We start from the raw sequence: 11,773 nt of genomic DNA on the forward strand, positions 1-11,773 counted from the left end.
CTCAGGTTAACACCTGAATCTTGTGTCATTATTTTCATGTGAGACATCAAAAAGCAGCGTGGATGATCTCAGAAGTCGTACTTAAATATATTCTGTTCAAGTGATAAGAAAATATTAGCAAAAAAGTAAAAAATAAAAACTCAAAAGTAAAAACAGTCATTACACAGTAGAATATACCACCTCAGTGTTATTTTAATATGTATCATATTATTTTATAATACTTCAATAACATATAAGCATTATTTAAAAAATGTACCTGGTCAAGTGCGTCTAATTTTAAACAATTTTCATACATTGGGTAGGTAAATCTATAACAATACATCATGCACTTCTTATGGGTTTGGTTTGTCACATAATAACGTCAATATAGCTGCCAAATAAATGAAGTGGAGGGAAAATTGCACTTCCGTTTAAGATGCAATGAAGTAGAAGTATAAAACAACATAAAATGCAAGAAAAACAAGGAGTACCTCAAACTTTATAGATATATAACACATGCTTTTGTTTAAATCCAACACTGGCTGCATTGAAGGCAACAGTTTTCCATTTGTAAGCAGAAGAATACAGCTTGTTAAGACAGCAGACGGGTGTGGTAATGGAATGTAAATACTGTCTGTGGACTAAATCTGGGTTGGGTGCTCTCACATACAACAGGGAAATAAATTAGTTAAACAAGCTTAAAAGGGCGAGGACATTAAAAGTGAGATTGTAGCATTGTAGTCTGCAAAAGTTTGGACACAGCTACTCATTCAAGGGTTTTCCTTTCTTTCTTTTTTTACTACTTAAACAAACCAACAACAAAAAAAATGTATTCCTCAAAGAAGTCACTGCTTGTTTTGATGACAGCTTCAAATAAGTGGATTTCTCCACCAAGTTAAAAGGCCAATATGGAGTACTGTGCCCCTCTAAAGGTCTCATGATGGTTTCCTTCTTGTGACATCTTCATATTGAAGATGTGCCATGTGTTATTTCATAACTTTGATGCATTTAATCTTTGATATGATGCACTTTTGGTGCAGGGTGCATTCTGCTTACAGTCTGTCTGTCTGTCTGTCTGTCTATCGATCCATCCATCCATCTATCCATCTTGTACATAGTCAAAAATAGTAAAATATTGAATGCGCAAATGTGTCCAAACTTTCAACCACAGATGGTAGGTTGGTAGGTTATCAGTCAAATAGGCTACCATTAAAAGCGAAGCGCTCACACCTTTGTGGTCCGCCATAACTGACCTGTGAGCTTTTTCGTGCTTGAAGTGAAGAAAAATAAGTGCCAGTCCTCCCCTTGTTCACATGTGTGTTGGCCGGTACCAGCACATCATTAAGCATTCTGAATTTCTACAGTGAGTAAAAATAAATTCTCGGAAATATTGCTGTTGTTCACAATTTGAAATTTGAAACAGAAACAAGAAGTTGTCACATTTGGTGACTTCACCCATCCTCAGGGAACAGTTGAGAGTTAGTTTGTACTGAATATTTGATAGTGGCATAAATTCAGTAGACGTTTGGGGGAGGACAAGCAACACTGACATTCATAATGAATAATGTGTTCACATACTTACAAAAATTTAAGCTCTGCTCTTGACTCTCTTTTTGTCCTTTTAGGACCAGGGATACATTATTATAGGTTTAAAGTAAAGGCGCTTACACTAGTCGAGAAAGGCAGGCAGTCTAGTAGTTACAGGTAAACGACATATTGTGCTCCCTGGGTTATGTAGTTCATATGAGGTCATTATGAATCGCCCAGATAACTTGATATGGAGGGAGCAGAAAAGAGTACCAGCAGGTCGTGAGGAATGCCGGTACTGGCTACTAGTGAGGGGATTACATGTCACTTGAGATTTATAATCTTCTACCAGTTCTTGGTGGAGGGAGAAAACAATAAGGCTTCATGGGAGGGACAGCAGGTTTGCAAGTGATTCAGGTTTCAAAACCTGCTTATCAACCTCGGCAACCTGTTTATCCACTCACTCCTGCTCACCAATGGCTCTCGGGGAGACTTGGAGTGTCCAGGGGGAGTTAACCCCATTGACCACTATGATAGTTCAGTTCAGCAGTGGAGATGACAACGAGCTATTGGATCCTCCAGGCCCCATCGCCACCTATTGCGAAGTAAGTTTCGCATGTGTCCTTAGACATCAAAACATCTATCAGACACATTTCTTATGTGAATATGTGCACTTTGGGGAATATTTCCACGCCAATAACATATTACAATAAATTATTCCAAGCGGCTTTTGGACTTTAGGTCACATTCAAGGCGTATTCAAAAGGTATGTGTTTAAATCCCAGCAGGCTGTGGCCCTGACGGTCGTACCGGTTGAGCGGAGCTCCAACATGAAACTAACTTCCTCAGATGTGCCGCCGGGAGTCATTCAGCAGCTCTGACGACGGAGCGGCGCGAACCTGCTGCCCGCTCCCTATTCAATCCAAAATAACCCCGTCAAGGAGGATTTTTTTTTTATTTTTATTTGACGACTGGTATTTTGCGATCACGGTAAGTAGCTTTAGCTGTTTGGAGCTCTTTGTCGCCGCGTGCTTGTACTGAATTAACAGAGAGATGTGTTAGCTTGTGGCAAGCTCGGTGGATAAACAAACACAGGGCACGCAGATAAATAGCTCACCTCGGCGGCTGGTTCTGATTTAGTTTTCACCTTTATTAATGCTGCTGTTTTTTTTTTTTAAATAATAACAGTAGAGTTTGTCGCTTTTCTGCGCCATAGACAGGCGGACGCTGACTTAATGTCCTAATTTATATCGTGATATGTTTTACTGGTGTTGTGATAAATATTAGAAGGAGTCTACAAATGCCACAAGGAAATCCCTTCTCCGTAATCTGCATGGTTTATTTTCTGCAGGTGGCTGGAATATGCACCATCATCGGAGCTACACCCCCGTGTCCTGGCCTGTTGAAATGATTCCGTAAGGAAAAGAAGGTGCAGCGATCTTGTAGTAAGGGTGCCAATACCACACAAGGAAAAAAAAACATTAAAAAATACAATTCCCTGTTGGAAAATTATGATATAATGTTTAAGATTCTATCAAGCAGATGAGATAATTAGTCAGCGCCACAGCAACACTAGTGGTGAATGTATATTACAGAGATTTTGCATCTGGATGACAGTGGGACGAGTGTGGCTTCCCATCCCAGACAAGAAGCGGATGTGACAGAAATTATGCATCTCCTGCTTTAACTCCTTCACACCACCAAAGATTCAGATATTGCGTGACTTCAGGGTCAACAGTAGTCATGCACAACCCTGCTCCAGAGATTGTGGCAGGATATCCAAGTGGGAGTGCGGTGGATAAAGATGCCAATCCCGAGACAACCTTGGGGAGTGCCTACTCTCCGGTGGACTACATGAGCATCACCAGCTTCCCCAGGCTGCCAGAGGATGATGTGGTGTCTGGGGAAAACACCCTGAAATCTCGCAAGGATGATGACAATGTCCTGAGTGAGCAAGATACAGGTTAGTCCCGCCATGTCAGACACCATAATACAAAATATATTTTATTCAAACACTGTACTGGAGTGTTTTTGGTTTCAGAGGAGCTTGTTTAGCTTGAAAAGGATTCATTAATGAGCATTGTCAGTCAAATCTCTAGTTGTTTGTATTGTTGTAGATCATTTCTAAAGGTTGAATTTGTTTTGATTTGATTGCATGGGTTTTTGTTTTTCTTCGTAAAAATGGCCAAATATTTTGTAATATATATTTTGAATGGAGTTTGGTGTGGGAGAACAGAACTGTGGGTGTCCTGTTCTACCCTGTTTAATTTAAATCCTGCTCTGTGCTCTTAAACCCAGACCCAGATCTGTTTCTGAAGTCAGCTCGCCTCCAGCGTCTCCCCTCCTCGGCTTCCGACTTGGCCAGCCATGATATCGCATCACTGCGGGAGACCGCCAGAGACCCCTTTACAGAAGACTGTGCCTGCCAGCGAGATGGACTGACAGTCATCATCACAGCCTGTCTCACCTTCGCTACAGGAGTCACTGTAGCTCTCATCATGCAGATCTACTTCGGAGACCCACAGGTAGGGGTGTATGTGTGTTTTCTGCAGTTTTACTTTCGCAATAGAGTTGCTTCTCTCGAATGGGTGTGACTAATTATGGGTGGTCCCTTTTGTGCCTTTAAATTCCCTGCCACACAAGGCCTCGTCATTTCAAAAGTTTATTAACTGTCTCGCTCCTTTTTTCACTGTTTTATTTGGTAGATCTTTAACCAAGGAGCGGTGGTGACGGATGTGGCTCAGTGTACAGCTCTTGGGTTCGACGTTCTGGGGAAGCAGGGGTCCAGTGTTGATGCTGCCATCACTGCTGCCCTCTGTTTGGGAATCGTCCACCCTCACACCTCTGGTATAGGAGGGTGAGTTAGAGGAACATATCCATCTCTGATACATAGTCCTACAATAGAGGTCATTAGATTTTGTTGAGTGTGAATAAGAATACAGCTTTGTGCTCTGTTGATGTTTAGTGGTGGAGTTATGTTGGTGCACGACATCCGTAAGAATGAGACGAGGGTCATTGACTTCAGAGAGACGGCACCATCTGCTATCCAGGAGGAGATGCTGCTGACAAACCTTGATCTCAATGTAAGTCGTTTTCCTGGATTACTCTTTCTTATACCTGTCAGAGTTTACTATAAGAGCAGAAGACAGTCTTGTTATTGTTTTGTACCGTGGTTAACATGTACACCCTCTTCATATGTTGCGTTTCAGCCTGGCCTGCTTGTGGGAGTACCAGGCATGCCCAGTGGCATGCATCAGGCTCATCAGCTCTATGGCAGGTACGGTAACTAGCATTCAATCTCATATTCTATTTGTTTAATATCTCCTCATGCAACAGTTGCATCTCTTATGCTGGTTTCTGGGTCTTCTGCATTCCTTCCATCTATTTATATTGTTTATTTTACTTTGTGACACGCCTATGTTTCAGGTTCCCTGAATCAATGAAAGACAATCTTAATATTTTCTTGCATTTTGTTAAATTCTTTTAAAACAAGAATAGCAAAAGCTGATATTTTGAGCTCTGACAGCACCTGTGTTCGTGTCACTGTTCAGAGTTTAAAAAGAAAGATCTCATAGTGGAAGGATCACCAGCTGTGTTTAAAGAGAAGACAGAGTTCTTTTTGTCATTGTTGAGCTGTAATTTCTCTAATGCTGTGTAATTATCATGGTCCAGAGGCCTCAGCTGTTAAGCGGCATGTTAAAACCACTCACTAATTTGCTTGCTCTATGTATGGAGATTAAGATATTGTGGATTATTAATTTGGCAAAATAATCTATTTGAGGAGTTCAGAGTGTCTGCATGAGTTTTCAACATTGGTGAATCAAGATGAATTTAACATAATCTTTGATTTCACCAGGATGCCGTGGAGGGATGTGGTTGCCATGGCAGCAGATGTGGCCAGAAATGGGTTTAATGTGACTCATGACTTAGGTAAGTTTAGAGTAATGGCAAGCAAATCACTGGGTGAAGTCACTGCCTCATAGACCTACACACTAGCTTTATCACTCAGCCACAGTGTTGTTCCTGGATAACACTGAGGTGAAGGCGTAAAAACATTTGGTTTTGATCTCATCTGCCTTTTCTGTCTCTCCAAAGCTGAAGCCCTGGCTAAAGTTAAGACCCAAGAAGTGTCGGATGCCTTTCGGGATCTGTTCCTCCCCAACGGCCAAGCTCCCCTCTCTGGACTGTTCACCAGACGCCTTGATTTAGCAGCCGTTTTGGATGCTCTCGCAGTCAAAGGGATATCAGAGTTCTACAGTGGAAATCTGGCGCAGGAAATGGCGGCTGCAGTAAGGAAGGATGTTTTTCCCACATCTCAAACTATGATTATTTAAGTAGTCATGAATTCTGCATAGCCTTCATGGTGAGGTCCCTTTACCTCTCAAACACAAGTACCAATGGCACTTTCACTAAAGCCTTTTATGTTTTGGTGAGGGTGAGGTAACAATCCACATCTGCCATATTGTGGTTAAGCAATGATGTGAACTTAATGCTTAAAAGACAATATTTATTAGTCACACACTAATCTTACAAAGCAGATCTGATTCCAAATTCAGAGTTGTTGTTGTTGTTTTTTTAAATGCAATTTGAGCACACACAAAATCAGTTTGTTTGTACTGTATATGTGGAGTAGAGATTTCTGTTACCCTGCCCTCAAAAAATTAAGTCTTAGGAGAAACTCAACTCCACTGTGACTACTTGGAAAACTGGTTTTATTACAAGTAAAAATGGAAGTAGTTCTTCATAATAGAAGTATTGGCTGTAAGTAAATGCTGTTTTGAAAATAAGAATAAGAAAACAAAAACTCACAAAAATATAAGCACTTACAGATCTTACAATAGACCACCTTGTGATAGAATCTGATCCCATGTGACAACATCTTTAAACATTACCATACAGTTAATATGTAACAGCATGTAGGTGTAATAGTAAGTTTCATGGGGGATAACTGCAGGGTTGTTTCATTGACTATAGACTTGATTCTTCTGATAAACCATTTGCTATTTGTTACATGAAACTCCATATCAAATTGTATATACGGGAGATGGATCTGGGATATGCCAGGCATCACAGCACATAAATGAACAGAACCATAGGTGGTATCAGGCTTTGACATTTTCAGCCTTCAAAGGACCTTTTTTCCTTTAGTTTGAAAAGAGAAAACCAAGTCGCACACAACTAAAGCAGTACCTGACTACAAACATTAGAGGTCAGTTCAGCATATGTTTTTCATGTTTTCAAACAGCAAGATTAATTTGGCATTATTTGACGAGGAAAACGTATAATTCACTTAATTAAGTATAACTCAATTCTGTGGAATTGAGTTATACTTAATTCTGAAAGTGACTGAAACGTTAGTCACAGCAGTGCACAGGAAAAAGGCAACTTTAAACCAAATGTATTTTGAATAGGTCCAAGCTAGAGGCGGAGTGCTCACAGAGGATGACGTGGGAAACTACAGCACAGTCCTACAGAGGCCTGCAGAGATCACCTATCAGGGTAAATACTTGTTCAGGAATAATTCCTATCAGAGCTCTTAAAAGGAACCGTCCATACCTCAGCATAACATTGACTTGACCTGAATCATCTCTTCCAGTGTTCCTGTGAGTGCAGTGTGTCTGTTCAGTGTGTAGTCCAAACACATGCACTTTCATTTTACGAAGTGAAGCCTGTCCACACCTACCATAAAACTTTGTTTACACTAGTATGAACCATTGTTGACCCCGGAACGCAAATGAAATGGGTTTGACACGCAGCCTGCTTGAGGTGTATACTTAAAAGTTCTTCTTCCTCACATTGTTTCATATTTCACCTGTCATATATTGCATATTATGTATTGAAGTGTTTTTATACCATATGTTTGCAGGTTGTCTGTTTTTTTTTGTTTTTTTTTGTATCGTATATAGTTTGTAATTTGTTTTATATTATGTATTGTACCACCAAATTCTTACTTTGGTCCACCATGCACAGATGATGCTAAAAAGTTATTGTTACTTAAGAATGGTAAAGTTTTGCAACTTTCCTTTGCACCATATTTTGTACACATTCAGTCTTTTCCACTGTTACTTTTCTTCTGTTTTTCATTATAAAAATTAATTAAGTTGTTTATCTAATGATCTGTCTGTTTTTCTGAAGGACACCATGTGATGGTGGCCCCAGCTCCACATGCAGGCGTTGGCGTGATCACTGCACTGAACATCCTTGAAGGCTACAACATTAGCAGCCAGGTGCCCAGGAACAGCACCTACCACTGGATTGCAGAGGTAGTACAATAACTGTCTCCACCACTATACAGGATAAACAGTGCACAAACCATATTCATTTACGTTATTTTTTTAAATTTCTTTTTTTTTTTTTTTAATTTGTCATTACACTCCCAGGCTGTGAAAATAGCGCTGGCCCTTGCCAGTGGGCTGGGAGACCCCATGTACGACACTTCTGTCTCAGAAATTGTTGACAAGATGCTGAGGTAGAGCTCACCCCACCACCACCCATCTTTAATTGTAATAATACATAAATCAATCCCAATCAAACAAGACATTTTCATTGAACCCTGCCCTTTGGTATTCTCATCTTTAAGTAAATCACAAGCGTCCCTACTGCGCGAGATGATCAACGACTCTCAGGCATTCCCTGCCAGCCATTACACTCCATCGTTTACCTTGGAGGATGGCGCAGCAGCTGCCCAGGTCATGGTCATGGGCCCGGACGACCACATCGTGTCTGTTATGAGGTATGTCACGCTTTTTATGAACTGCAAGTTGCTTAGGAAAACCCGAGACAGTTAAGAGTTGATTTATATCATTGGAAACATTAGGCTAACATCAGTTTGTTTTCTTTTAACTTTTGTTTCTTTTAGCTCACTAAACAAACCTTTCGGCAGCATGATAGTGACCCCTTCAGGAATCCTGTTAAATAGTCAGATCCTGGACTTCTCCTGGCCTAACAAAACACAGAGCTCATCACCTAACCCGGTAATCACTACTTTTATCTTTGTTTAATTGATTATGGATTTCTCGTTGAGAGTTTTCTTGTAGCTTCTCTTGGTTCTCATGGTTTTTGTTTTCTTTTGTTGTAGCATAACAGCCTCCAGCCGGGGAAGAGACCCATGTCCTTCCTGATGCCCACAGCAGTGAGGCCAGCCGTGGGGTTATGTGGCACATATGTGGCTGTTGGATCCTCCAATGGAGATAAAGCTCTGAGTGGCATCACACAGGTTATTTAATTACTCCATAAATGTATCCCATTCATGGTGGAATTGTGTGTCACTGGAATTGTATTTTGGTTTTGGGCCTATACGGTCATATTAAATCACACTGCCATTTTCTTCCTGACAATTAATTTATGTTTGTCTTATTCTGACCCTGCACAGGTGCTGATGAATGTTCTGTCTTCACGAAAAAACATGAGTGACAGTTTAGCGTTTGGAAGACTCCACCCACAGCTGTACCCCAACACACTCCTGGTGGACTGTAAGTTGTTCCTACTCATGCCTCCATTGTGTGTTTTAGTCCAAACATAACAAATTAATTTCATTTATATCCACCAAGTTACAGTTCTTCTTTCTGGCTATAAGCATTCAATATGCACCATACGCATAAGAACAGTCCACTAGGGCCCTTGTACCAGTGCTTTATCCTCATCAGTGCACTATTTGTGTATGCTATGCAAAGTAGATGAGTTACTGGGAAGTCACCAGCACTTGCATTGTCATTCAAAACCAAGGCGTAGGGTTTCCATGGCTTCTGTGGGAGGCCATGGAAGCGTATGCTGCCATGCCAGAACAAGTGAAATGGGTCAGTATCATGAAATGGTGGTCAGAACATGATGGGTTTTTTTTTTTAATGTTATAATGAAATACAAATGTCTCAAGTTAGTACAATAAATACAGTTTTGTTAAATTTAACTTGATTGTAATTTCCCCCTTTTTACATGCTAGTTTAAAATTGTTCCAATAGAGACCACAAATGCATATAAACAGGAATCATCAGTCTGGTGTTAGTTTAATGCATCTAAGGTTTAAATTAAGCATTTCTAAAGTGCTTTAGAGAATATTGCAAAATATTGCAATATAGCCTCAAAATATTGCGATATTATTTTTAGGCCATATCGCCCAGCCCTACCCACGTTATAACAGTAATTTATTACATAACGTGTAATATTTCAAAATATGTGAAAAATAGTCTGTAGTTGATTATATGTTTGTATGTCATAATAATGTGAAAATATCTTGTTATAACAAAAAAAGAATTTGTTATGAAAGTAAACTTTTAACTCTATATCGTAATACTGATCTGTTCTTCTTTTTTGGTGTGGCAGCAATACCCTTCCGTAGAAGGTAGCAAAACCGATGACGTCTTTTTAAATGCTATGAACTACACCTATATTGCAAATATCAAATTTCTTGTTGCTTCCAAAAATAATAAATATACACTTGTGGTAGATTGTTCTGGTGGTCCACTACAGAGCAGAGATTGGGATGTTCCTGGATCTGAAGTACAAAGTTGAAGGTTACTGGACATGTGCTTCGGTTTTAAACATGATATACTATATTTTCATAGATTAGACATTTCAAACGCACAGTGATTGCTACACATGCTGTGTGAGCTCACACTGAGTGTTATTATTACCAGGTCTGCAGTACATTTGTATGATACGTATAGAGGAAGTCTCATCCATTTTGACATTGATTTTTCATTGTTCCCCCTAACCTCACACCCTCATCCCGCCTTTCTCTCCCTCTCCTGCAGCTGAGTTTTTAGAGGAAGATGTGGAGCTGCTGCAGGCCAAAGGTCACAAAGTTGAGAGGATAGACGTTCTCTCATTGGTGGAGGGCACCCGCAGAACCAATGACCTCATCATCGGAGTGAAGGACCCCCGTAGTGCTGATGCTGCTGCCCTTACTATGTCCAACATGCCTTAGTGCACCCTCCCTCCCATGCACACACATAATGTTGAAGGGGTAAGACTACCACTATATGACGGTTATTGAGGGAGTAACAATTCTGCTGATCAACTTATACACTCAACAAAATGTAACAGCAAAGTACAGACAGAAAAAAACAATCAACAAAAAGACAACCAGCTTTTGCTAAGACGATGGTGTAGGAATCGGACATGGATCTTCTGACAGGTTATTTATTTGTTCACACAGAATACTCAAAAGTATCACCACCTCACATACAAGTTACAGTATACCCTCTCTCACAGCCTCAAGTACAGCTCAGTCCCAGTGTACATAGTGTTGAAAATATACTATATGTCTATCCCCTTGCAATGCATCTTCATAAATTTATATCTGAGGCATTCCCGTTCAACTTAGGAAAGCAACAAACTAAAGAGGTTTCCAGTGAGTTGACATGAGAAAAAGTAAATAGAAAGTGTAGTAGCTTTAGAAAGCTGTTTTCACAGTCTTGAGAGTGGCAGCTAGTTTTAAACCAGGGAGCTTCTGAGTGGTATGTTGTAGAGCGTTGCACTCTGAGTTTATGGTCAGGAATTCTGTGGTTCATTAATGATAAATAAATGTATTCTTTGCAAGAGTGAACAGATATGAACAAACTAATGAAGCCCCACCAGGAAGTCACCACTTATAGCACATGCACATGCACTATAGCTCTTCCACTGCATTTCACAATAACACAAGATCACAAAGAATGGTAAAGCTAATGATATTTACACCAGTGATAAAGCCTTGCATTGTTACACTGAACGAGACCGTCCCAAAATGAACACAGAGGCTAATACACACACTCTCTTGCTCGTTATATGGTGTTTAACTGTGATTAGATGTTGTTTGGTAAAGCCGCTGGAACTTGACCTGTTGCAGTCAATGTCTCTTTGTTAAGACTAACACATTATTGACATAAAATATGTCTTACAGAAATAAAATAAGACCTTCGCATCTCAACTGTTTCCTTCAGTAAGAGGATTTTCTTCAGTTAAAAGTGTTGAATATCACTAATCATAGAGGAAGTGTATTTAAATATATAATTTAAGAATTTGTTGCATGATTTTGTTCTCATTTTGAGCTTGTGGCAGACTTTTGTTTTAGAGCAGGGGTTTATTGGTACTTAGAATGGGAATAGTAGTTCTCTTTAGAGATGGATTGAATGTAATGTCTATTTTTATATGAACATTTGTTGGACTGTATACATTATTTCTGCTGTTATAACATGGCATTCAATTGGCACATTTTAGAAAAGAATGTTATGTTTATTTTTTGTATACTTGTGTAATTTTATTGGGTATTATATTTTAAGTAAGAATC

The 11,773-nt window shown here is 39.8% G+C and overlaps 1 protein-coding gene across 1 annotated transcript; it reads left to right on the plus strand.

The window, feature by feature from the left end:
* The first annotated feature begins 2,346 nt into the window (after positions 1 to 2,346).
* On the plus strand, positions 2,347 to 10,639 carry LOC138192963 (glutathione hydrolase 7). The gene is made up of 16 exons (XM_069140696.1): positions 2,347 to 2,496; positions 2,858 to 3,469; positions 3,805 to 4,031; positions 4,212 to 4,363; positions 4,472 to 4,589; positions 4,716 to 4,783; positions 5,363 to 5,436; positions 5,602 to 5,795; positions 6,918 to 7,005; positions 7,642 to 7,769; positions 7,887 to 7,975; positions 8,087 to 8,239; positions 8,366 to 8,480; positions 8,585 to 8,722; positions 8,879 to 8,978; positions 10,257 to 10,639. Exons 2-16 carry the CDS (start codon positions 3,250 to 3,252, stop codon positions 10,427 to 10,429), a joined length of 2,037 nt encoding a protein of 678 aa, XP_068996797.1. The 5' UTR covers positions 2,347 to 2,496; positions 2,858 to 3,249; the 3' UTR covers positions 10,430 to 10,639.
* Positions 10,640 to 11,773: the final 1,134 nt, after the last annotated feature.

This window comes from Embiotoca jacksoni, unplaced genomic scaffold, assembly GCF_022577435.1.
Source record: "Embiotoca jacksoni isolate LCO1_2020_lvr unplaced genomic scaffold, fEmbJac1.0.p SCAF_9, whole genome shotgun sequence".
Classification (NCBI taxonomy): Eukaryota; Metazoa; Chordata; class Actinopteri; family Embiotocidae; genus Embiotoca; species Embiotoca jacksoni.

Excerpts from the sequence above, each read along its gene's own strand:
- LOC138192963 (XM_069140696.1), top strand. The coding sequence starts at position 3,250 with ATGCACAACCCTGCTCCAGAGATTGTGGCAGGATATCCAAGTGGGAGT. Across the intron at positions 5,796-6,917 it reads CGCAGGAAATGGCGGCTGCA|GTCCAAGCTAGAGGCGGAGT; the intron begins GTAAGGAAGGAT and ends TATTTTGAATAG. Across the intron at positions 7,976-8,086 it reads ATTGTTGACAAGATGCTGAG|TAAATCACAAGCGTCCCTAC; the intron begins GTAGAGCTCACC and ends CTCATCTTTAAG.